Source organism: Pempheris klunzingeri, chromosome 16 (assembly GCF_042242105.1).
Source record: "Pempheris klunzingeri isolate RE-2024b chromosome 16, fPemKlu1.hap1, whole genome shotgun sequence".
NCBI lineage: Eukaryota > Metazoa > Chordata > Actinopteri > Acropomatiformes > Pempheridae > Pempheris > Pempheris klunzingeri.
Window position 1 is genome coordinate 4,713,136 of NC_092027.1, and position 26,101 is coordinate 4,739,236.

General features: G+C 40.0%; 2 protein-coding genes across 2 annotated transcripts; both read right to left on the reverse strand.

Annotated features, from left to right (window-relative positions):
- Window positions 1–1,903: 1,903 nt before the first annotated feature.
- On the reverse strand, window positions 1,904–5,771 carry pithd1 (PITH (C-terminal proteasome-interacting domain of thioredoxin-like) domain containing 1). The gene is made up of 6 exons (XM_070846419.1): window positions 5,448–5,771; window positions 4,820–4,863; window positions 4,461–4,538; window positions 4,087–4,191; window positions 2,902–3,010; window positions 1,904–2,297 (listed from the first exon to the last, which is right to left on the reverse strand). Exons 1-6 carry the CDS (start codon window positions 5,643–5,645, stop codon window positions 2,196–2,198), a joined length of 636 nt encoding a protein of 211 aa, XP_070702520.1. The 5' UTR covers window positions 5,646–5,771; the 3' UTR covers window positions 1,904–2,195.
- Window positions 5,772–9,422: 3,651 nt separating this feature from the next.
- eloa (elongin A) lies at window positions 9,423–25,221 on the reverse strand. Its single transcript, XM_070846511.1, has 12 exons — window positions 25,144–25,221; window positions 21,360–21,416; window positions 20,803–20,915; window positions 18,756–19,357; window positions 16,107–16,444; window positions 14,744–14,855; window positions 13,603–13,755; window positions 13,110–13,207; window positions 11,867–12,047; window positions 11,563–11,695; window positions 9,909–10,102; window positions 9,423–9,809 (listed from the first exon to the last, which is right to left on the reverse strand). Exons 1-12 carry the CDS (start codon window positions 25,213–25,215, stop codon window positions 9,748–9,750), a joined length of 2,115 nt encoding a protein of 704 aa, XP_070702612.1. The 5' UTR covers window positions 25,216–25,221; the 3' UTR covers window positions 9,423–9,747.
- Window positions 25,222–26,101: the final 880 nt, after the last annotated feature.

The window sequence follows — 26,101 nt, forward strand, 5'->3', positions numbered from 1 at the left end:
CGATACATTGCACCGAACACAGAGGGGTGAAGGCACGAGGCTACATTTTAAACATCTTTAAAGATCAATGCAGCTTCTGTCTGAGAGGCGTTTACTTTTATTGATTTTATTATTATTCATAGTAGATTCCTACATTTTTGTAGTTTGCTTAAATCATTTAACTTGTATTTCAGTTCATATTTCTTTCTCGTACACATTCGAAATGTATTGATCATCAGGTAAAGGTTTTGTATTTTGTATTTCTGTATTTTCTTTTTTAAAAGACGATATATGCTTAATATATTACAATTCATCCACGGTCACGATTTGTTTTTCCACAAAAAACGTATTGTTTCTTTTAATTTGGTAAATGATCTGAATACATCTTCCAGACAGTCAATATAAATCAAATGTAAGAAGAACACATATGATGAACAGTATGATTATAACATATCCTGACATTGATAATAGCTGTAGACTTTTTAAGACAGTTGAGTTTCTAAATACACTTCTTGTTTTGGTCATGTTTTGTTTTGATTGAGTTACACTGATTCCCTGAAACTGTTATAATAAAAACAGGTCAGGAGTGTCTGAAACACATGAATATTGTACTGCCGAACTTTAGTTTCAATAGCACTTTATTTCCAATTTGTCCGAGATGCCGACAGCACTGGAAAAGTAGCTTTTTTGTGTCATGACTTCAGCAGATTATTAATAAAATGGGACACTTTCTAAGTGAGGACACACGGCTACTGAGTTTTTAAAATGCAATTTGGAAATATTTTTAGAAGCAAAACTATCTGCATGTCTGAATACCACTAGAGGTAAGTTAAAGAATCAAGTTAACTTAAGGAACGGAGCCTTTGAAGACAGTTAAATGTATTATTGCAGATATTTGCTTCTAAAAAGATACTGTGTCAAAATCAACATTCATTTTACTTCATCACTATAAAATCATCAAGCAAACATGTAACATACTGCATGTAAAATAGTTCGGAGTATTTCTAAGCATAAAACATGTTATTCTTCCATTTTGCTTTATTCTTAAAATATAACATTGTTGGAGAGCTCAAACAACAGATTCTCCAAACAGTCCAACATATGGTCCTTACAGATTCCCATGAATGCACTCAAAGGCTGATGTCACACTGCAGCACTAACACAATGAAATCATGAATGACATAACGCCTGCAAGGGGGGAAAAAAAAGGTGTGACCGTAACAAGATTGTTTTCAAGGAGTTTACAGTCATAAACTTTGGTCCAACAGCTCCGTCACATCCACAAACAGGGCAGTGATTTGGCGTGTTTGTATCAAAGTGTTACTGTAGAGGAATCACAGCTCAGCCTGTTCATGTCTGCTGAGAATAAAAAGCGGGAATAAACCTCTACTGCAGGAAACCTTGGATCTGGTCCAAGCCTGGGTCTGTACAGGCTTCCTATCAATCACTGTATGACAGCAAATGTACTTATTAACTGCGTCAACACATCGCACAGCTGCTGGGAATTCATCTCATCATCACAGAGAAGAGCTGAGGAAAGACAAACTGAGGATTTTGGGCAACAGAAACCTGCTCAAACAAGACACCAGTATCACAATGAACCAGTAGGTGGCAGGAAACATCCAGCAGTGGTTTGTGAACAATGCAGCTTTTTTTTGTGGCTTAAAATGTGTGTTTCCTTATTTTTCATCTTTTTGCTGCAAATGTTTGAGAGCAAATTAAGTTTTGGTCGCTGTATGAACCTAATTATGGATATATGGAGTGTGAACATGGCAACCGAAGTCTTGAATTAATCAAAAAGTACAATCACTTGGTTAATTTCCAGCCTTTCCCTTGTTTTATTTGAGTAGCTGTCACTTTATTGAAGTGGTGAATATCTGCAGACATGAATCAGAGCACACGGGTTAAACTGATGACGACAGACTTTATCTGAGTGTCAAATGTTTCATGCATTTATTATTAAGCTTTTTGCCCACATTAAGCTTCGCTCTTTATTGCATTAGAAATCAGAGCAACAACTCGGCACTTCCAGACACATCTGAAGCTCTCCGGTCTTCAGATTTCTGTGCTCGCTCAGCGGTCGAGCTCAACCAACCTGCCGGTACGCAGCGTTGACGTCACCTCTTACTTTTCCACTCTTGTCAAGCAGACACCATTGAAACTCCTCCTCGTCCTCTTCCTCCTCCTCTTCCTCCTCCACACACACCAGGAGGCATTCAGGAGATGAAGTTGGTCTGCGGGATGATGCTCTCCACTTTGTGATCGGCAGGGTTTGCTGCCGCCTCGTAGTTGCAGATGGTCACTTCATGTCTGTGAGCCTGAACAGAGAGAACAACAGGGCGGCTCTCAGCAGGAACAAACGATAGTGGATGCAGATTTTTAGCTCTGAAATCAAAAGAAAGGCTGAGGAAGGGAAAATATCTAGTTGAACACTTTGAATTAAAATTTTTACCACCTAAATTTGATTTAATAGATTTAAACAGAACTGGTAGGGACACTAAAACTAACTAGATTCACTGGGACATTATTTTCAAGATTAATCGTTTGACGAAAACAAAATTTTTCACAATCATAATTTCCCAGCCACAATGCACTCACCTCACGCTGTAAACTTTAAGGCCGAGTGCTGGATCAGTAATTAACATAGTTTAATTTATTAGTAGTTTTATTAACTAATGTAGTTGGTAATAATGTGATGTTTTCTCTGATTACAGTTTTAAACCCGGCACACAGATGTTTCCGGTAGATTGGGGGTCAGAAGAGCAGAAAAAGTGTGGAAAAACGCTCCATTCCTCACTAGTGGGATCCATCCTCAGTTTCCAAGACTCTCCACCCGACCTTATGATCATTATTACGTTATTCTATATGATGAGAAAAAGAGGCGCAGATGGGTTCTGTTTAAAGGCTGTAGCTCAGACTGACCTCCGAGTACTCCCCCCTCAGGCCGATGTAGTAAACCTTCGTGCTCTCGGCGCCAAAGTTCTTCGAGATGTGGATGGAGAGGTGATGAACGCTGGAAAAACGAGCGATCCTGGAAGTCACAACACAACGGGAGAGACGCTTGAGTTTGAGACGACAGCTGGGAAATGAAATTCCCGCTCAAAGGGAAGCCAAACTGTTACACTAAACCATTACATTCATCCGGAGCTATGGCATGCTGAGACAGAGAGAAACCAAAGAGTCGGTCCTCTTGTGTTTCAAACGTTTCACAGATGGATTTCATCACACAAGCTACATAAAGTCATCGTCACCTCCTCTGTGGCTCCTCAGCGTTAGTTAGTTATGAGCAGATCTAAAAGCCTGTGAAACCGGCTTTGGAGGATTTCAAGGTAAAGCCATAAAAAGTGTCACTCTGGTTCGGGCACATCTTATTATGTAAAGGGAAACTTTGCTGATTCTCCAGCAGCTTTGTATCATCACAACGTGGGCTGAATAAACAAATGAACGATGTTTAACTGTCCTCCATGTTGCCTGCACCTGATCTCCGGCTCTGGGTCTGTTCTTCAAACTACAGTTTTAATAGTTTAACGCAGACATTCGGAGCTACGTACACAAGTCAGAACACAGGGCGGAGGAATTATGGTTTGTGGAGGAGGAAGAGGCCATCAGAGCCGAGAGTGAAGCACCGCCGGCCGGCGAGGATGGCGGTGCAGTGCATTCTGGTTGTTGTAGGTTTTCTACCAGAAATATCACAGGCCTTTTTCTGTTTTCTCATGTCAAGTAGCACCAATTTAGAAAAATATTTGCCCGGTTTGACAAAAGGACCGTCTTTCCAACCACGAAATACCTCTTTAGCAGTAAATTATGTGTTTATGAATCAGTTTGACGCTGTGTGATCTTATTGTGGCCATCAGAGATCAAGAGAGCAGCCACATCCTTGTGCAAGACACACCAACAGTAACGACTAACTGCAAAAGCAAACTAAAGAACAAGAATGCACTTAGCGTCTAACAAGACCAACAATACCGGACTAGTTAAACTGCAGCTACTAGCAGCTGGTTTGGACGCCTCAAACTGAATTTATATCGCACTGGTCAGACGGAAACGGTTGGTTTGGGAACCTGAAGGAACAAACATTAGTGTGAGTCTTACTGTTGGTGCTCTTACTTTGTTGGGTACTCCAGCTCAGCGACAGGGTCTCTGTTGAGTCTGAAGGCTTGTTCAGGTTCTCTGCCCGTGTCGTCGAAGGACATGTGAGGGATGTTCTTGTACCTGGAATGAAATATGAGTACGTTTCATAAAATCATGTTTTGTTAAGGTTTTTATGTCTTGTTTTAAGTGTGTTCTTATTTTAAGTGTGTCCTTATTCTAAGTGTGTCCTTGTTCTAAGTATGTCCTTATTCTAAGTGTGTCCTGGTGGCCGAACAGGTTTAAGACGCTGATCATGTCATTGTTGAGCCTCCAGGTGAAATCCGGCTGGGATTACCCTGCGTTACCTCCCTGCCTGCCCACTAATCAAAGGAGCAGAGTCAGACACTCACAAGCGAATCTCAGCCGGATGAGAGTCGTCGTCTTCTCCGGAGATGATGATGCTTTTCAGCTTCACGCTGCCTGTAAAACTGAAAGAGACGACACAGGGCGAAATCACTGAGAAAAAACACAGGACGCTGTGAAAGACAGGAAGAAAACAGAAGCTGACACGCAAGATTAATGGAGCATTAAATATATACTTAGATGAAAGTATAACCGGAATCATTTTGGTCCGAAAGACTTCATCTTATCATTAATGGATGCCATTTACAAATACACCATTTTAATAAATGTGCACACATGCAGAAAAGCACAACATTTGTTTCAAGTTCAGGCTAATTATGATGACGATGATGATTTTAGGACTCACGGGATGTTGAACAGCAGCTCTTCATCTGCGTCGCTCTCGACATACTAGAAGAAAAAAGGCAAAAGAGTGTGAATCCTCTCTGAGCATCACAGAGCTGCAGCAGCGATGACACCATACCTGTTTGTAGACATGGATCTAAGTACATTAACTCAAGTACTGCAGTTAAGTACACATTATATGCTTCTTTATACTTCTACTCCAATACATTTATTTGTTAGCTTTAATTACTTTGCAGATTTAGATTATTATAAAATTTTAATCAACGAATACATCACCATAGGTTTAGCAACCCAGCAGTATATACTGTAATTAAAATTAGTCAAATTAACATTAAAGTGATCATGTGCACTTTAATGCATCACTAAGTGTGATTCAGCAATATGAGTACAAGAGTTTATACTTTAACTTGTGAGTATTTGTACTCTGTGTTGCTGCAGCCTCATGTCATTTGTCAGCCTCACTCATGTTAATAAAGTTTCAATAACTGCGCAGCTCCACAGCGAAGCTCGGCGAGAGAAGCCCGACAGACCCGCACTCTCCCCGGGCTCGCACATGAGGTGGCGCCCGGTGTCCCTGCGGTCTGTTCCCGGGGTGAGAGACCGAGGCAGAGGCTCTGTCCGTCCGTTACCTTGTCCCGGTCGTTCCGCTGGTCCCACGGTTTGAACACCAGCCTCCCGTCTCCGTCTCTGCTCTCGTTCAGGCACTGCAGCTTCTCCAGGTCGATCCGCCGGTACAGTCCGTACTCCAGGCCCCTCTCCGCGGGCTCGTGTTCCCCCTCGCACCCGCAGCCGTGACCGTGCCCGTGACCGTGACCGTGGCCGGACATCGTGGAGCTGAAAACGCCGCTCTCGGTTACAGGTAGCTCGGACAAAGAGGAGCAGCTGACGCCCGCCGCCGGTCCTTTATTGTGATTTTAGGAAGTGACACCAAATCAGCAAGTTTCAGTTCGCGGCCTTAAGCGAACAGAGTTCTGCTGCGTCAAGCGAACCGAAGTTAGAAAAGTATGTCCGGTTTGAGATTTTCAAAATAATATTGATTTAGAGGAACATGAAGTGGATTTAGGAAATAAAAGTATCCAGTGAAATGAAAATAAACGTTGGTAACAGATGATTTTTAAAGAAATAAACTGCATTTGTATTGTGTTGTATTATTTCACATTTTCATGGCTTTATTTTGTCAGTATTAAATCACGTGCATGTTTGTTCCACAATGTCTTACTAATTTAATTAATCTTGAGCACTTTGGTTCTCCATAGAAATTGGCCTGTAAGGTTAAGGCAATTACTAAACTATATGTCCATTAATTGAGTTACTTTGGCAACTTCAAGTCTCCTGGAAATCCTTGAATCCAAATTTCAAGCGCATCAGTGATGCTGAAAAATAATGTTAAAGTTAAGGGATTTATTAATTGATTTAAAATGTGTTTGATACCCACATTAAACCAATGTAAATGCGATCAAATATTATGAACTCAAAGTTCACACACTAGCTTTTTGAAGTGCTATCAACTGTATCCCACTGCTGACACAGTACAGTGCAGCCTTCGAACATTTTATTTTGAAGGGGAAGAGTGCCTCACAGGAAGTCATCCTCTGCAACATTGTAATTACTTTTCCTGCTTGAACAACAGAACGCCAAACACAAGTCATGTGCTCTCTGATTGGTTCGCATCTCCCACCAACAAACGTCAACACGGCCGCAAAGCGTTTGAAATGGTCGTAAAGTAAAAACCGAGAATGTTCCACACTGAACCAAATTAATGCATCAGATTTAATGAGCTGATGGGGTCCTGTCCTGCAGCGAAAATGTTAACAGATCGAAAGTGCGAAAATATTAGCATCAAATATACGAATGAATGGCTGAATGGCTCATTTCAGAATATTATAAATGGATTAGAATTATTGACACATTAATGTGTGCATGTTTAATTATGCAGCTGGTGAAAGTGCAGGTAATTTTAGTTACTTTACTTGATTTATATTTTGTATTAATCTAAATCTGCAAAGTAACTGGTAACTAAAGCTGTCAAATTAATGTAGCAAAGTCAAAAACACAGTCTTTGCCTCCAAAATGTAATGCAGAGGAGGCCGACAGTAGCATGAAATAGTAAAACTCTCTTTTCTTAATTCTTCTCAGATTGTTTCATTTGAAGTTTTGAATATTTCACAAGAAAAAGCAACGTTATTTGAAAGGTCAGCTGAAAGTGGGCGTCATTTTAAAAGATGTATTTGCTTTTATTTCTTATTCCTTTAATAGTGTTGTGACCCCTCAGGTGTTTGTATACGGTACATGTGTATATACAATACATATACTGGACATGTTTATTGGAGGCAAATGCAACAAAAGACTATTCAACAAAAGACTAATAACTCTTTATAAAGGCCTACAGGACAGATGGGCTGGCAAAAAAGAAGAAAATCATTCCCATTCTGTAGTGACAGTTTTTACATTTATCAGCTTTTTTTTATATATATATTTTTTTGGGGGGCATTTTATGCCTTTAATTAATGGTGACAGACAGACAGGACATGTGAGGAAAGAGAAACGGCTCTCTGGTCGCACATTTCTGTGCTAAACTTCTGAATGTGTTCTGTCTGAGGATACAAGAAAGGCTACAAAGTGATCGATTATCCTGGTGGCACTCAGGATGTTTGCTTTGCTTGATAAACACCCACACACACAAAAAACGTTCTGCACACTCAGTCTTTAAGGGCAAAAAGTCGATTTTAATAAAAATGACCATATAACATTTATTAAAATCTAATAAAATTACAATTTTAAATCTACTTCCTTTCAGAACCATATTGTGGGTTGCCAGGTCCCAGTGTTGAAAATAAATACATCTCATCATAGTTGTAGACTGAAGCTGCAGGTCGTTCTATCAACTTCCCTCCTTATTGTTAATTTTCCTCCCTGTTGTTGTCTTGCTGCAGTCTCTTTAGCTCTCACTCAAGCTATTTGTCACAGTGAAGCAGATATAAACAGGGACACACACATTCAACAGCAGGAAAACATGATTTGAAGCCACAGGAGGGTTAAAAGAACTCTACAATGTGTGTGTGTGTGTGTGTGTGTGTGTGTGTGTGTAGTTCACTGATATCTTAGCCCAACACATTAACAAAAAATGTACCAAGAAGAACATGTTCAAAGATGCATGTGTTCGTTTTTTTTAAAAGCAGAGTCTTTAACCAGCCAGTTGATGTCTGTGGTGGAGTCTTAATACTTCAGCTGATGTGCACCATGCATCCCATTAAAGCAACATTATGCAACTATTTCACCTTAAAATAACAGCTTCAAACTCATTCTGATGTTTCACTGACTTGCACCGGAGAATAAAGCTCCTCTCTCATTCCCACTATGGGTCTGTGGGTCTAACTGCATGTTTTTGGTTTTCTGTTCCTGTCCTGACTGCTTGAGTGTCAAAGTCTGCTCACCTCACTGGAACCACAGACCGCATATAAGAAGTGGACGTAGCCGCCATGACGTCAGCCATTTGCTTCTTAACATCGAGTTTGGTTTTATGGGCGTCACCATCTTGGGTTTTTGGAGACAGAAGTGGCGTTCATTCCACGAAGACCGCCTCTGATTGGTTAGTCAGAAGGTAGTCGCGCCCTTCAAACTAGCGACCGAGACCATAAACTTATTAGGAAAGTGTTGAATGAGGTAATAAATTAAGTGAGACGTGGGGTCACTTTCTCAAAGACTTCCATACAGTCTGACTTCTTTTTGGGAGCCATTTGAAAGAACGCAGGTTTAAGGCTCTTCCGCACTGGCTTCACTTTTCAGACCAGGAAGCTACGTCCACTCCTTTTAAACAGTCTACGGTTAGAACAGTGCAGTACGCTTCCTCACTCAGACATCAACAGAAATAAATGTGCCATCGTCCTGTAGTTACCAACTCAAAAGTTACACAGTCTTGCTTTAAAAGGTTTGGGAAATGTTTCCTCATGTAGTGTATCATTTGATTGCACTGGAAAGTAACAAACAAGTATTCTTGAAATGAAATTCACTATTCATAATGTCCCATGGTGGGAACGTTTCTGCTTTCTTGCCAAGACGTCGAGAAGATTCATACCACTCTCATGTCTGTACACGAATCACCATGAAGCTACAGCTACTAGCCGGCTAACGTAGCTTCACACTAAGACTGGAAACAGATGGAAACAGCTTTCCTGGTGGAAAAATCCGCCTACCAGCACATTAACATGTTGTGTCTCATTTCTTTAGTATATACAAAAACATCACACTTCAGTGAATTACAGGGGTTATGTGCCAAACTGTCTTTTGGTCGCAACTAGCAACTTCCTGGCATCTCTACTGGTTGCCTGGCAACTGGTTGTGACCAGTGACACATAAACCCCCCCATCCTCAGTCTAAGACTATGAGACATACTAGATGTTTGCCCCCATTTACACTCTTCATGCTAAGCTAAGCTAACAGGTGGCTGTAGCTGCATATTTAGTGTGCAGGCATGAGAGTGGAATCAAACTTCGGGAATATCTACTAGTAAGAAAGCAAAAATGCATCCCGAAGGTTAAAAAATTCCTTTTAAAATGTCTGTTAGCAAACAAGAAAAAGTAGCAGAATGTGTGTTTCTGTGTGTGTGTGTGTGTGTGTGTGTGTGTGTGTGTGTGTGTCCTTTGCAACTTGTAAAAAGCGGCGACTTGATTTTCTTAACACAGATGTCACATTCACTGACCGTCATGTATGATTTAAATAGTTTTAAGACCCCTAAAAACAGGTCCCACCACTTAAAAAAACAACCATTTTCACCAATACTGAAGAGCTCACATGATACGTTTGGTGAGAGAAGATCGTGTGTGTGTGTGTGTGTGTGTGTCGGGATAAACGGATCTCCAGGAAAATTTTGCTAAAACTTAAATTAAAAACACAGTTGGAATTCATAAAATACATTCAGTCTCTTTCACACTACCGGCGGGAGAATCTGTTCTTGAAAGCTTTGATAGTTTTGGCCATCATGGGTGCGATTTCTGCGAGAGGAAGAAGAAGACGAGCACAAATGGTTTGTGAGATTTAAAAGAAGCCAAATGTAATTCTGCTCCGTGAGAACGCTGTTTGCACACACTTACTTTTGACCTGTGGCTTGTCCCGGGCGGCGTGTCCTCCTCCTCCACCTCCTCCTGCTGCTGCTGCTGCTGCTGCTGCTGCTCCTCCTCCTCCTCCACTCAGTGCTGAGGAGCGAGATGAGCTGGAGGAAGGGTTAAACTGGGAGGAAGAGGAGCGGCTCGATTCACTAGAGAAGTCTGTGGTAACTGGCCTCACTCTGAAAGACACAGGAGGAAACAAAAGGTCTGTGACTGCACTGAATCTGAAATAAATAAAGTTCTTAACTGAACCAAGAAATGCAGAAAATAAGTTTCAATAGCTGTTAATCATTTAGTCTATAAAAGACAAACCATTAAAGACAAACATATAAAACAGAGAAGCGGTAAATCCTCACATTTGCAAAGCTGGAACCAGAAAATCAATTATCATAACTGTTGCTGATCAAGTCTCTGTTAGTGTTAAAGTCAATATCTCGTTTTTCAGAGGAAGAAACTGTTTTTCAAAGTGTTTCGTTAGTACAGTACATGTGATCAGGAACACTGATTCTATTGATCATGTTGTTAAATGTACACATATACACATGTGTGAATGTCATTCAATCAATAGCGGGTGGATATCTAAGTTTGGACCTTTGAATTGGTATTTATGATCATTGAACACCAAACAAATAGGTGCTGTCATGGCTCATCCCGACTAGACGATAAAATATTAAAATAACAGCACACTCCACATTTTTAAAAGTATTATTCTACAGACAGTGCGACTTGATTTGGTCTTTGTCAAGCCAACAAAATAAAACAAAATAAAACTATAAAAATGATATAATATTAGATACATATTTAAATACATTAACACAGTCAAGACGCCAGCATTGGCGAAATTTGAGAATTCAAACTATTATATCAATGAATGGGAGAAAGAAATGCATATTAAAATGGATGTAAACACTATAACTGTTAGTTCTATGACTGTTTCAGCCTGGTGGAAAGTACCTTGTAGTCTCACATCCATTAAAAAAAAAAAAACATTAAGGTTGTTTGACGAAAGACCCCAGTAAATACCCCAGTAAATACCCCAGTAAATACCCCAGTAAATACCCCAGGAAAACCCTGATGTGCATGCAGTACATCCATAAAACTCTGTCCATCTGTGATGACCCCTCCGTTCCACTAGGTGGCCCCAGTGTCCTTTTGTTGCTGGCTTTTCTTGGTTTTACAGGCTCGGGGTCAGGACAGAGGGTCATTACCTTTATGAGCTGCACCAGGGCCATGTGGGGTTTTTTCCCTCTCTCTTCTCCTGTGGGGGCACCTGTTTTGTTTTGGGGGTTTTTTGTTTGCTACAGCCTTTTTTTTTTTTTTAACGGATCCATACATCCTCACATGGCTGATCACTGAATCATGTTTTTTCTGTTCTTTGCCATCATGTTAATAAATAAATAAATAAATATATATTATATATATATATTGTGAATAAATATACTTGTTCCTAACTTGTAAATTTGTCTGCGATCACATTTTTGTCGCCGGCCTGTGACTCAGGCGGCTGTGAACAACTGTAAGGATAATTTTATGCATAACTGCGACACAAAGATGATGATGTTGTGCATATAGAGCATGTAAAGCTGCTCCATCGTGAGGGGGAAGACAGTGTCATCAGGCGAGACAGCAGAGTACTCACTTGATGGGCGCTGCAGCTGCGGTGGAGGCGGCTGTGGACGAACCACTAAGAGTACCGAACTTCTCCTGTCGCCGACGGACATCACGTGGCGGCTTGGCGACCGAATTCACAAACGCCATCTTAACCTGCCGCCCTGCCAGGACAAACACGACACTCACAGTAAGACAGAAACACTCCAAGACCTTCACAGACACACTTTCAACATCAATCTGTGGCATTTCTGTGGAAGTTTTCACACATTCTAGTGTGGATAATTGCTTATTTACTTCAGATTAAACGTTTAGTCTGTCAAAGCTCCTTGTACCTTTTGGCTTGTTCGCGTGTGCGGAGGAGATGTTCTGGGTGAGCATCCTCAGTCGCTCCTCGCGCTCGTCATGTAGCCTCAGATACATCTCCCTCCACGACTCGTACTCCTGAGGAGACTCGCGCTTAAAGTCTCTCTGACAGTGACGCATCCACAGGTCGTCAGATTCCTCCGTAAACCACTGAAAGATCCGGGGAGAAGAAAATCAGTGAGGAACGCCATCGGTCTTTAAAGGTTTCCTATTCATTTTGCTTGTCATTCTACAAGCAAACGTATTCACCTCTTTTTCATCAGATTATTATTTGGGGTGTGCAGACTGTCAAGATAACACAAGGATGGAAGGATTTGTTATGCAGGTGATGCCAACTGAAAAAGTGTCTGACTGACATATCTAAACAATTCGACCAGTTAGCAGCCAGTAGCTGCAGGTAGGACGCTACACTATTTGTGTTTGGGTCATTTCATTATTTGGAGTATTCTTAATTTGCACACAGGTGCAAATAGCCAAACAGGTACCAGATATTAATACAGGTGAATGGGGTTCAAATCACAAGTTAGACCAACAGTAAACTTCATTAAGTTAATTATAAACTCATATATTTCAGTTTTCTTTTATCATTATCAGCTTGGTTAGGTTTAGGCTGCAAAACTACTTGAGTCAGGTTTAGGAAAAGATGATGGTTTGGGTTGAAATAATAAGTCAAATATAAATATTCTTTCCAAATAACCACATGGGTGCTAACAGCATCTGCCTCTTCTCAATGTTTTATATCATTGGTCTGTTTCTGAGCATGTGTCAACAAAAACAGTAAAATGCAACAGAGGCTATGAAGAAAAAGAAAATATACCAGGAGTATTTTTGCTGCCGTTGGAGGTGGAAAGAAGTCAGTTCATTGGGGCGCTGCACAGCAGCATCTCCACCTGCCTTTCTTAGACACCCTGAGGAGCCGTGCCAATACATGTGGGTGTATTTTTATGATATAATGGCGCATCACTACTAAAAGGCTTCTTTGTTTTCATATTGCTGTATTGCTTGTATTGCTATCTTTGGGAGGACCAACGTCATAGTGAGGACATTTCTACATGATGAGGCTTTTAGGTCAGACCAACTTAGGGTGAGTTGGTCTGGAGGTTAGGCTTAGAATAACACTTTGGTTCATTTCAGGGTTTTGGATTATTCATTTGGTTCTGATGATTATGGATAGGATTGGGGGCTGTGTGTGTGTGTGTGTGTGTGTGTTACCTGGTTGCTCTGCTCGATGCGATACAGCTGCTCTGGTGTACATCGCTCCAGGACCGGTTCCAGGATCTCAAACGGCACTCCTCCCACCTCCGCGATGGCTGGCAGAGCACAAAGGCAGCGTACAGTCACATTTGTGTGTTACTATTCGTTTGTTTTAACCACCTTGTGATAACAGGCGGGTGGGGCGGGAAGTGTGACCACATAATGAGTCTGATTATTTAGGCTTTCTGTTTATCTTTTATCCTTTCAGAGGAGCCCTGCCTCTGCCTTTTCACCATCTGAAATGAAACTCCTCTGATTAGCATTTAATGTAGAATCAAAATAACTCTGAATCCATGTTAGTGTATCTTTATGGTATAAAAGCTTGTGACGACACTGTGAGCGTCTACAGACACTCTAGTGCCATCTACTGTGAGGATCAGTGACTGTTTTATAGCTTTGTTGCTCATGAATTGGGACATAAAGAATAAAAATATAAAGCAGCTCCACTCACAGTCAATGTTGTTCTGCAGCACGCGGATGCACTGTTCATACAAAGTCATCATCCTGGGCAAGTAAGCGGTCTTTGATCCAGAGTACACCACCATCTTGGAGTTGAACCGCTTCCCAGTGAAGCCGGCGTCCTCCTCGTCATTGCAGACAGGAACTGAAAGTGAAGACGGGAGAGAAAAGTGAGACAGTGTGACCCAGAGCAGGATGAACATGTACAGATATGGTGACACTGACAAGAAAATCTTCAAGAGGATCTAGATTATAATTTGTGTGAGAGCAAAAATTCACGTTTACCAACGTCAAGCCTACAATTTGGTTATTTGATACCCAAATTAAGTCAAACTAAGTCCGAGTGAGGCAGAGACCTCTAGGCCTCAGAGGATTACTCTGAAACCCCCCCTCGGTTTATTTACATACACACAAGAAACCAGGTGAGAAACCAGGTTATGTGGGTAATCAGAGAACATGTTCACATAGTAACCTGGTTACAGTAAATCTGTACACACACACACACACACACACACACACACACACACACACACACACACACACACACACACACACAGAGGAAGTCAATGATCAGATTTCTCTCCTACACCTTTTCTTTAGGGAGCTTCCTCGTCTTCCTCGTTTTATGTGTATTTATGGCAATTTTTCATAGTCGGAGTTCATCTCTGATTGTATTATTCCTCTGATCTGATTCACTGAACAATTCACCCAGAGAATAAGTCCTGTTCTGATTGACTAGAATTAATTTTAAATATTAATATAATTAAATATTAATTTTCAGCATAATTTTGGTCAACACCAACATTTGATAAAACTTTAAAACTAACAAAGTCATTTAACAAGTCAAAGTTCATTTTAACCACTAGTCCGTCACAGAAGTACACATCCAGCTGTACTCAGAACAAGTGCAGTATGGTGAATCTGACTAAAGCTGGCTAAAGCTAATGCTAACACTGATGCCTATGTTTGATAGCAATTAAACCCAGAGAGGTTCATACCTGACTAAAACATTACAGGAAAATGAGAAGGGAATATTGATGCAATGGTTCATACATTAAATATTAGAAATATATAATATGTGGATTATGTTGTATGTTGTGTGTGTCTCCTTTATGGTCACCGTGTTTTAATACCTTTCCGTCTCTGAGGGGACAGCGGCGTGACGTCGATGGAGGGCAGAGGTCTGTAATTGGGTTGGATCGCTGGCAGAGGGATTTCAGGAAGAATCGGAACGGCCTCAACCACCTGCACACGGCGTTACATGAACATCATAGCTTCATATATAAAACATAATAAACAACGACAAAGTTTGGTGGGCAGAGAAAAGCAGGTAAAGTACACAATGAGTTAAAGGAGTAGTTTGACATTTTGGGAGATTCGCTTATTGCTTTATGTTTATAGGACTGATAGTCCTCTCACATCTGTCTGCTAAATATGAACCTACAGCTTTAGCTTAGTACAGCATAAAGACATAACATGACTTCAGAGGTGTTTTTAACCTTTAGACTGAGCCAGGTGAGCTGTTTCCGTGTCCAATAACAAAAAATATTTTATAAGGCTGCTGTAAGTGGTAGGAAAACCACTATCAGAGAGCTTTTGTGACACTCCAGCCTCTAAATTTGTTAAAGCTGTTGAAATCTGCAAGATTACTTCTCTTACCTGAATCACTATAAGTTACTGTTGCTAGGAAACAGGCACGATTCTACAAAATAAAAGCACAGATTTGGTTCCCAGGGAGAAATACTGATGGACTCAAGGCCCAAAAACTTGAAGTCTTAAAATACTTGAAGAAATCAATGTAAGTTTTTGGCTTTCAAACATGCCAGACTTTAGATGTACCATGAAAAATGAGCATAAACCTGAGCAAACTCCATCTGCTGATGAAGACTCTGACACGAGGGTGAAAGCTCTGGACAAAGCTAGTAAATGGATCTTGGGTTTAGATTATTTTGTCCAACCACTAATTCAAGTTTCGGACAATTAAACCTGCAATAACTGACTTTTTAATCACTGAAGGTAGCAGGAACAAGTTGTGAACACAAAACACCGACATATCATCACCTTTTAAGTTACTGCAGAGCTTGTTAGGAACCAGTTGCTTATTTATTTACACATCCAGCTGTTACGGAGCAACATTATCATTCATTTAGAGTCCACCTGATGAATGCAAGTCTAATATTCTCTCCCTTTTTGCTCAGTTTATGGTCTCCACCAACTCCCAAAGGGGAAATATCTGGCTCTTTAGCTGCTACATGCTCCATTTTCTTCACCAGCTGGTCTTTAACTGTGTGAAAACAGCTGCCTAATGCGGCCAAAAACAAGGTTATGAGAGCAGTGAGAGTGAAAAAAAGCATCAGATTCAGGGGGTAATTCTCTGTAGGTTCATCACTACGAGCGACTCCTGTCTAATTATCATCGTTATTATAAAAATATAAATTACATCATGAGGGATTATCTGTGAAAGGATCGTCTTATAATCGCTGCTGCTGTTCTTACCCTCTTGCGTTTTTCTGGTGTTGCTGCAGCTGAGCTGGAGCCTGAATGTGGCCTCTTGGTGCTCTGAGTGCCATTGGCCTTGCTCGCTTTGGAGGAAGAGGAGGATGAGGAGGGCACAGGCGGAGAGGTGCGTGTACGATGGGAGGACGACCCCGAGGATGAAGAGTGAGGCGGTCGAGCGTGTGACGAGGATGACGACGACGACGCCGATGTCTTCTTCTTCTTCTTGACGGACGTTGGGGCATCATATGTGAGGAAAGACTCGAAGGACATGGTGGGAGCCTCGAAGTCTTCTTCCTCCTCCTTGGTCGGAGAGTCCTTTGGCGCCCGCGGCCGCCCTGGAAACACAGATGGGAAATTTAGAGGATGCAGTGAATCGTGGGAAACCAGGACCTTGTCTGTGTAAAGACGATCGAAAGGTTTCAGACTGACATCATGTCAATGTGACTTCATGTTGACGGACATCACATTTACATTATATTCAATAATTAAAACTACCAGAAGCTGACAGATGGGGGAACCTTTGATGTAGTGACAGTTTGTCAGTAGCTTCAAACGAGGGTTACGCCTAATGATGAATCTATTATCTTCTCAGTTAACTGATTTCTTGTTTGGTCTATAAATAGTAAAAAGGCCCAATATGAGGTTTTCAAATTCTCTGTTTGTCTGACAAATGATCCAAAACCAGAAATTATTCAGTTTACTTTAATTTGTGACAAATAATGTCATCAGTAATATGGACACCTTCATATTTAGAAAGCTGAAATGAATAATTAATTCATTAGATGACTAGTTGATTAATAGTTTTCAGCTTTATTTCAACACACTAAGTACAAATGCTGCAGTGGTGGGATGTAACCAAGTACATTTACTCAAGTACTTAAAAACACATTGTTATTCCTCGTTTTTTAACTCAGTATGAAAGCCGTAATTTTTCTTATTGTCCCGTCGTTTTTATTGTTGTTTTGTCCTTTTGTATTTTAAACTGTTTAACTTATTGTGTTTTTATTGTGTTGTCTCACAGTTTTTGCTATTCAGCAAATGTAAAGCACTTTGGGTGAACTGCTGTTGCTTTTAAATGTGCTTTACAAATAAAGTTGGATTGAAAAGTTGAACAATTTATAGGTTGTTGTAATTTAATTGAGTATTTCAATTTGATGCTACTTTGTTCTTTTTACTATATGGAAGCATAGGAGTGCCAAAAAAAAGAATAAATCGTAAAATAATAACAAAATAAATATGAAAATATAAAGAGGAGTAAATAAAAGAATACATAAGTAATCAAAATAAATAAGTAATTCTTATTCTTTTGCAGAATTATTGTTTTTTAATCGCACATCTATGATTCCATACACAACATTTTAAAGGTAAATATTGCATTTTTGTTTTTTTTTAAATTGATAACTTAAGTTACTTTGCAGGTTTACATCATTAATCCAAAATATAAATCAACTAATAAACTATCTAATTATATTATAGATTAATCTACTCAGTAGCATATAAAGTAATTCAAATTAGCCCCTCCTTTAAAAGCTGTAAAAGTAAAGTGATTGCGTACAGATTAATCAATAATTATGATGCATTGATATAATCTACATGAATTGACTTTTGATTTTTAAGTATATTTTGATGCCAATACTTTTACTGAGAATTTTAAATGCAGTAAGAGACGAGTCTTAATTGAGTCTTGAGGGTACTGAGTGAGTGTTTCAATACAAAGTAATACTTTATTTTTTCTAATGATATGGACTTCAGTTTTCTTAAAGAGAGAGGAGTCGCCGTTAAATGACTTCCTGTCAGCAGAGTTACTTTACAAATCTCTAGTATCTCAGTTAGCTGGTACAGGATGCTGCTTTCTGCTGTGTCAACAGTGTGTGGGCTGATAAAACACAAACATCTTTTCTGGTGCACAGAGCTGCACCACTAATCATCCAATAAACACATGAGCATTATTTTGGCTTCGATAACAATCTACGGTTGATGCAGTGCTTTTGTGTTGTAAGCTTTCAAAATAAGTGCAAAGTGTTCATTAATCAATGATTAACTGGCCTCTCCTCTCCAAACATAAGCACACAGGCACGAACTGTAAACTCCTCTCTGTTCTGTCATTTCATTGTGGGCTCGGGTATAATTATCAATCATCATAATTATCATCAAGTCCTGTTTTAGTTATCGTTGGCTTGAAGAAGACACAATGATGTGTCTCTCCATATCGTGGCCTTTGGTTCACACTTTTACAAAACATCAGTGTTCTTTTGTTCACATTAAAGGTTTTGTACATTTGAGGCAACATTTATTTTTAAGTATTAAAGATGTGAGTGAAGGTAGTTTTTTGCCAATTTTAAAAGTTCAATAATACAACTTTCTTCCTAAAGATGGAGGTTTAACATATCTGAACTAAATATAGTAATCAGAAATGTCATCTACACTACACTCATGCAACTTTACCTCCAGTTTTCTCCCTTTTTGTGCCTGTTGTACACGGCATGTCTGTTCCGGCTCTTTACCGAAGCTGTATAAAGTTCACACAAACTGTTGTTTTATGGCTGCATCTTTCCATGAAATGAAAATTTGCTGGAATGATAAATTTATTTCTAAATGTTTTTGTCCTGTCACAGTGAACCTCTTCCATCACACACAAACACTCACCGTCGTCTCCTCCTTTCTTCTTGTCCTCCCTCTTGCTCTCGTGGTTCGTCGACTTCCTGCTGTGCTTTGCAGACTTTTGTACTGGACTCTGTTGTCTCTCTCTGTCTGTGCTGCGTTTCTTTCCTTCACCTCCTCCTCGATCGCTGCTCATCTGTGCGTGGCGTTGCCGCCGTTCCTCATCTCTGTCCCTGTTTCTGTCGCCGTGGGGACCGTGGTGATGATTTTTGTTGGGTCCTTTGTTTGGTTTGGCGTGGCGGACCTCTTTGCGAGGAGGAGGGGGACTAGGCTCAGGCTCAGGCTCAGGCTCAGGTTCAGGTTCAGGTTCAGGCTCAGGCTCAGGCTCAGGCTCAGGGCTCTCGTATTCGTCCGACTGGTAACCTCCTCGCCGTGGAGGGCTGTACTGCTCATGTCGAGGAGGTGAGGGCGAGTAGTTCGTGTGGTATTCTCTGTCCTCTTCCTCTTCTTCCTCCATGTAGGAGGGCTCTTCCTCAGGGGAGGGCTCCCGGGTGCGTCTGTGGCCTCCTCCTCCTCCACCACCTGCCTCTGGGCCTCGAGAGTGTGTGTGCGAGCGCGATGCCTCTTTGACGTGGCTGTTGGTGGGTCTGAGACGAAGAAACAGACAGTGGAGCGACAAGAGTCACACAACTTCAGCAACACAAACCTGATGTATCAGTAACAGACGCAGCGAGAGTTAACGCTCAGCCTACAGCCGGGGGTTTCACAAAGGTGGCTCTCCTTTATCCTGGCTAGATCTGTAAACTGTACACAAACTGTAGCATCACGTTGCCACAGGAACCTGTAACATTCAGTTATTGAGGCAGACAGTCTGTAAAGTTAAAGGATCTTTATCATGAAAAATGCATTTTAAATGTCTTTGTGTCCCTGGTGTGCCTAGAAACCCTCAAACTATGTGAAAAAAACATCCCGTCTCTTTTTCACCTGCTCCATCTTCCAGTAAATGTGTGTGAAATTGCACCGTTTGGAGTTTGCTCTCTTTGTGATGTCATATGCAGATTTGTTGATCATGTGACCTCCTCCAGCCCTTCAACAGGCCGACTGTGCCCGACCCACTGAAAACCTCCTTAACCCACCTCACTGTCCACCATTGTTTTTTCCTCACTAACACCAGCTCCTGGCAACACAAAGAGTTCAGAGGCGAGAGTGAAGCACGTAAAACGTCCTGCTCTTCTTAAACAGAACGTTCAGACGGAGCTGCAGCAGCAACGTCTGCATGAGAATAATGTGTTTTCCGAACATTAAACCATGTAAACCTGTTCTAGTACGAACCTGTAAATGAGCAGAATATGGGACCTTTAACACACACACACACACTAAAAGAAAAATTAAGGCTCAGCAGCTACAGACTCTGTGGATCATGTTTTTATGTTTGGTGGTTAGCTGCCAGTTAAATTTTTAATCTGCTGGTCCTGCGGCTACGAGAACAAAAACAACAGTTGCAAAGTGCTTGACATATCGTAACAGATTACATAAGATACACAAACAAGCAGCAATAGAACCAGTTAAAACACAGCGTATTAAACAGAAACAGGCGGGAAAAAGAGAACAAATTGCAGTAATATGGACACTATTATTATTATTATTATTATTATGGTTGTTGTTTGCTGTGAATTGGTCTCAACCTGCTCTCTTATGGAAATTGTCTTGAAAGAAGGTTTGTTATAATATAACATATGTTAACATATAATGTTATATGCGCCATATAAATAAAGATTGATAGAATGACCGATTGATCAAAATCACTGTCTCAGCAGTGTTACTTTATTAAACATGTGGAGCAATACGGTCGTTTATTTTGAATTAAAAAAAGACCAGATATTTTTGTCTACTACATGTTTAAAAGGAAAAGAACAACCTGGCCCCTACGTAATTTGAATTTAAGACTCCTGCAACATGTAAAAGCAACTGACTGACAGTGGAAGAGCAGGCTTTGGTTTGTTTTAAGGTGCTCCTAATTTGGAGGTACAGAGAAAGCTGCTCCACTCCTTACTGCTGTGTGCATGTCTGGGCACAGGTATCTATAACATACCTGTCTGCAGACTGAGGAACCAGTTTCTTCCATTTGGCCACAAGGCCCTTCGCCACCTCTCCAGCTACTTCATGTTTCCTGAAGGAGTTCACAGTCTTCCCCACTCCAGTTTCCTACGGGAGAGCAAAACAAAGTGAAAACATGGCGCCATGATCACTATTTCTTCTATCATCCAAGCCCAGATTTACTAATTTTACTCAACAACACAAGGCAAAGTTAATGCAGTCTCGTGTTTTGGCCTAAAAGTGGAAAATATCATGCGAGAGGTCCGATTGTGCGTGTTCATCTGCAGCAGCTTCAGCCGAATGATCTGACTGGTGAGGAACATGTTGAGGCTGTGCTGATAACACCTGACAAGAAAGAAACAGCTGGCTGAGAAAAGTATTTCTGTTCCCAGAAAAGCTCCAATCCACCTCTGGGAGCTGCAGGCTACAAACACAGTTTCTTGTTGGACGACTCGGGGGTTAAACGCCTTACTACAGTGCACCTTCCTGGTTATGGTTATGCACCAGCTCAGGATTCAAGAGGATGTAAACGATGAACCAAGAAATCCTTACCACCAGTATGTCCACAGTCATGGGAAGCTCCCCAAGTCTTTTCAAAGTCTTCAGCAGCTGAAAAACAAGAGAGATGATATATTACAAGAAGAAGAAGAAGAAATATTCTGTTATATAAAGTGGGCACATTTTTAGCATGTAACAGAGGTCTACGCAGCGTGACTGCAGTAATATCATTTTGGCATTACGGGAAATAATTCCAAAAAAATCCTGCACATAAACTTTTTACCTCTGCATTAATTTGTTAAAAAGGAGTCAGTGTTATGGTCAGAATACCTTTCTCTTCTCAAGACATATCTTGAGACAAAATCATTGATTCTCTTTTTGATTAATCAAATTTTGGGACAGTTTTTTGGGGGGGTTTGATTCCCTGCATCGCAAAAGAGGCTCAGCAAGTGGTGCTCGTGTTACTCAGATTACTGCAGGTAATTAAAAGAAGTGTGAATGTTCATTTCATATTCACGCAGTTGCCAGTTTATTAGGTACACCCAGCTAAAACGAGTGTAGCCCTGCAATGAATCCTCACTTCGTAAAGGTTATAATGTTCAGTTTTTACTGTATGGTCATTCTGGAGGATGTAGTTTGTGGTGCTGCTTAAATGTGCTGTGTTATACTGGCAGGCGTTCCTGTTATTTTGTCCACCCCGCTTATATCAGTGAGGGTAGGCTACATAACAGAAACACCTCTCTGTATTTTCTGACGTACCTAATAAACTGGTGCAGGTACATTTTTCTAAGTATTATCATCTCATTATATCGTGATTAAATACAAGTTTGTCAGGACATTAGTACCAGTGTAACTATCCCTTTAATGTGCCTGGGTTTATCGGAAATCAATGACATTTGATTTTGGCATTAATGTGATGAAATATTTTGGATTGTGAAGCGTTCAACAAAAACGCTACTGTCTCCTTATTTCATCCACAAACACATTCTCAATAGCCGATCAAATATATCTTTCACCCAGGGCTTTCAACCACATGTCATGGTCTTCCTCAACGGGTGGCGTTTGCTCAGTTGTCATGGCGATAACTGTCATATGACCAACTCAGAAGTTTACAGGTGGTCTGTATGAGACGTTTACGGCCACCTGCTATCACACGGCAGAAGTTCAACGCTTCGGTCACCTGATGACGACTGAGCCACCGCCATGACGACTGAGCCATCGCCATGACAACTGAGCCATCGCCATGACGACTGAGCCATCGCCATGACGACTGAACCCCCCCATCAGCTAGAAAGCGAACCTTTAGTTAAAATCATGTTAATGCCAAACTTTTTCACAGATTTTTTTTTTTTTTCAGAAATTCAGATTTAAAGTTCTTTTCTTTTTTTTTTTTTTTACATTTTTCTATCATAATATGTAAGTCAATTAATTAACTAACCACTGTAATACACTGTATATTGTTATATAAAATGACAGTGAAAAACAATTTCTTACTTGGGTTTGGAGAGTGTTCATTAGTGGCTACAAAGAGTATTTTTACACTGTAGTATCGGTACAGCACCACCTCCACACTGTGTGGCATCACTGCAAACAAACCTCAATGACGCCTGTTAATTTATTTTTTAAATTTTGAGTATAATCACATACTGTATCTGCATGCATCACTCTCAGGATGATTTACATGAAAATATCCTCACATGTTCCACCTCTACTCACATCATTTTAGTATTAAACTCCTCGACCTAAAGAATGAACACCTGGAGGTTGAAGGGGTGTGTTATTAACCATTTTAATTGACAATTTATAATTAAACTCTCATTTTTACCGAGAAAACCAGACTCATTTAGCAGCCCTGCGTCATGGAGACTGAGTAAAGTGGTGGCCTAAGGGAGCAGGGCTGTAGTAAAACCACTGAGCTGTCATTTCACCATTGTTCTCCACTGAAATCACCACCTCTGCTCCCCGGATCGTGTCTTCACTTCACCAGAACCTCTCACAGACATCACGCCTGCTTTGTTTTGACACACAGCCACATTTCAGCAGGGAAAGTAAACAAAAGGGGAAGTCGGACATCGTTAAAAATCATTTATACGCTCTTAATTAAATCATTTTAAACGCACAGCCCAGTGCAGTGATGTTCAGCGGTGATTTAAACCGAGAGCGTCCTAAATTCAGTGTAACATCAGAGGCCTGAAGACTGACTTCACTTTAGCTGAGCTAGCTAAACGGCTAACGGCTACTCTGGCCCCGAGATTGGTTATGAAATAAATTACGTCGTAGTTAATGTTGTTGTTTTAACACCTGTGTTGTGTCATTATATCCAGCTGACAGGTGTTAATCTGAGCTAAAAGACGCGGATAAATAAGTAAGTAATAACAAGTTAAAACCCCTTTTTAATGGCAATTATCGTGACGTCTCATATGGTGCCTTCACATGCTGTCGGAAATGCTGCAATTGTGAAGTGAGCGCTGATAATGTCATGTTTAAATGTCATTGTTCTTGACATGGATTCTACTAAAGCATTAAGATTAAGAACTTTTTATAACTACCATAATCTATTTAATTGGTATATTAGAGAAGGACTTCTTCTTATTTTTATTATTGTTATTGATCCTATTCTTGTCACTTTGAGCTGTTTTGGAACCAAATCTATGGACGCACATATTGTCATAGTTACAAAAGATCACAAAGTCAGTTTGAAACATGCAAGATACCAGTCATTTATTTATTCATTTCATTTTTCATCTGAAATTCATGTACGCTTGAATTTTACATTACATTTCATTGAATTTTACATCTATACTTATATATACACATTTATATGTTTACACTGTGCAGAGACTTTAAATGTTTATTTGAGCACTTACTTTGTTCAGCTTTGTTGTTCTTGTCTCCCTTTTAGTCTGTTTATGTGTAAGTACACAGGATCAGAGGAACAACTGAAGTCAGTCTCATCTTATGTGTTCACATACTTGGCCGATAAAAGCGGATTCTGATACTGATATATTTTATTCTTCGTTGTATTTTTGAGTGTTTGCTTTTCCACATAGACATGTCACAAGCATTTATAATAACTCATTTTATCGCCATTTTACTGTTCAGAAATAAATTTTAAAAAAAGGACTAATATTAACCTTACAAAACAATACGTGTGAGTCGTTATGATGGGATATTTATGGAAAAGGCTGCCATGTCCCAATTGTATTTTTTTAAGAGGACGTCTAAACCAAAAATAGTTTCTATTTATGGACGTTTTTAAGTAATTTAGTGCTGCAGTCTATAATTTCTCTTAATAGATTTAGATTAACATAACTTCATTAGGATTTTCATTTTAACCTGTACAGACTTCCTGATAGACATTTGTAAACACTTTTATCATTTTGTAATATCCGCCTGTATGATTGATTGAATTCAATCTGCAACCAACAGGATGAATATTATTATATTTGGGCATAACTGTTAATTAATAGTAATTTTGTCATGACTGTAATTCCCGAGTCGCTCCTTTACTCTAAACTGTCATAGGTTGCAACATGTCAATCTTCTTCTTGACTTCGAAATAAAACAACAGCTACTATTATTTTACAAATGCTGCAATTTGCATTTCTGATCTTTTTTGAAAAAAAGCAAGTGAATGTTCTCCTAGGTGACATATTTTTTAAAAAGACGGAGCCCGACAGCGGCCCTTAAACGCAGCATTTAAAATACGGTTGCGACTTTCGGAGAAGTGCCGTGAACGCAGCTTCGTTTCGGGCACCGGAGACAAATCGTTGCGTTTCGGGAGACGGTGTCGGTGCTACAGCCCAAACCCGCCCGTCTCCACCCGGTCAGGCGTTACCTTTCGAGGCTCTGGATTCTCCTGGAGCCGGGACTGAAGTCTGTCCACTGTTTCCAGCAGTTCCTCCGCCATGTTTACTGCTGGTACCCTGTCGCCCGGAAGCTACTTCATCCTGACTGAACGGAGAAAACGGAAAAAAAAGAAGAAGTTCCGCTAATTTAGTGGCCGTTAATGTGACACAGAGGCGTTTAACAGGTGTTTAAAAATAACAGTTTAATGTTCAACAAATCAAACGGCACCAATAAGCCGTCTAATAATTCTATTTTTCAGAATAACGGAGGAAAATAACCTGAAGTTTGTACATTTAGAGACAAGTCATCACGTAAAAACGGAACTACGTCACAGAACAGCTGACGGCGCACGCAGCGAACACCTGTCCGTTTGACGTCAGCGAAAATGCTGAATTAGCACGTGGTAAATTAGACAGCGTAACCTAGCAACACGAAAAAAAATTCGTAAACATTACGTGAACATTATTTTATTGTCTGATGATTATTGTAGTTAAATATTGTTTGATAGTTTATATTTTATTTTGGTTGTGGTGAATTACTTAGATATAAAATATAAATATAAAATCCAAGTCCAAATCAAAACATTTAATTTGAAAGTGAGGATTATTTAGATTTTATTGTATTTAATAGTTTATGGTTAATGTAAAAAAAAAAAAAAATACAAACAAATAACCATCGTAATTTCCTTGAGATCACTTATTTAGTCCGACCAACATTCCAAAACCAACATATACTCAATTTACAGTAATATTAAAAACTAGAAAAGTAGAAATCCTCAGTTTAACTCAACAGTAGTTGAGTAAATGTACTTACATCCCACCACTGTTAATATATAATAAGCATAATTAAAAGGAAATATAATTGTTACATATATGTATTACTCCTAAATCAATTACTTTTCATCAATCATCATCATCATCATCAACAAATTATTCTTTATTTGGTTA

Coding starts and splice junctions, on each gene's coding strand:
- pithd1 (XM_070846419.1), bottom strand. CDS start 5,645: ATGTCCGGCCACGGTCACGGTCACGGGCACGGTCACGGCTGCGGGTGC. Junction 4,864..5,447: donor AGCGGAACGACCGGGACAAG/GTAACGGACGGA, acceptor TTTTTCTTCTAG/TATGTCGAGAGCGACGCAGA. Junction 3,011..4,086: donor GAGCTGGAGTACCCAACAAA/GTAAGAGCACCA, acceptor TGTGACTTCCAG/GATCGCTCGTTTTTCCAGCG.
- eloa (XM_070846511.1), bottom strand. CDS start 25,215: ATGGCGGAGGAACTGCTGGAAACAGTGGACAGACTTCAGTCCCGGCTC. Junction 20,916..21,359: donor TGACTGTGGACATACTGGTG/GTAAGGATTTCT, acceptor GCTCTCCCGTAG/GAAACTGGAGTGGGGAAGAC. Junction 12,048..13,109: donor GCATCGAGCAGAGCAACCAG/GTAACACACACA, acceptor CGGATCTTTCAG/TGGTTTACGGAGGAATCTGA.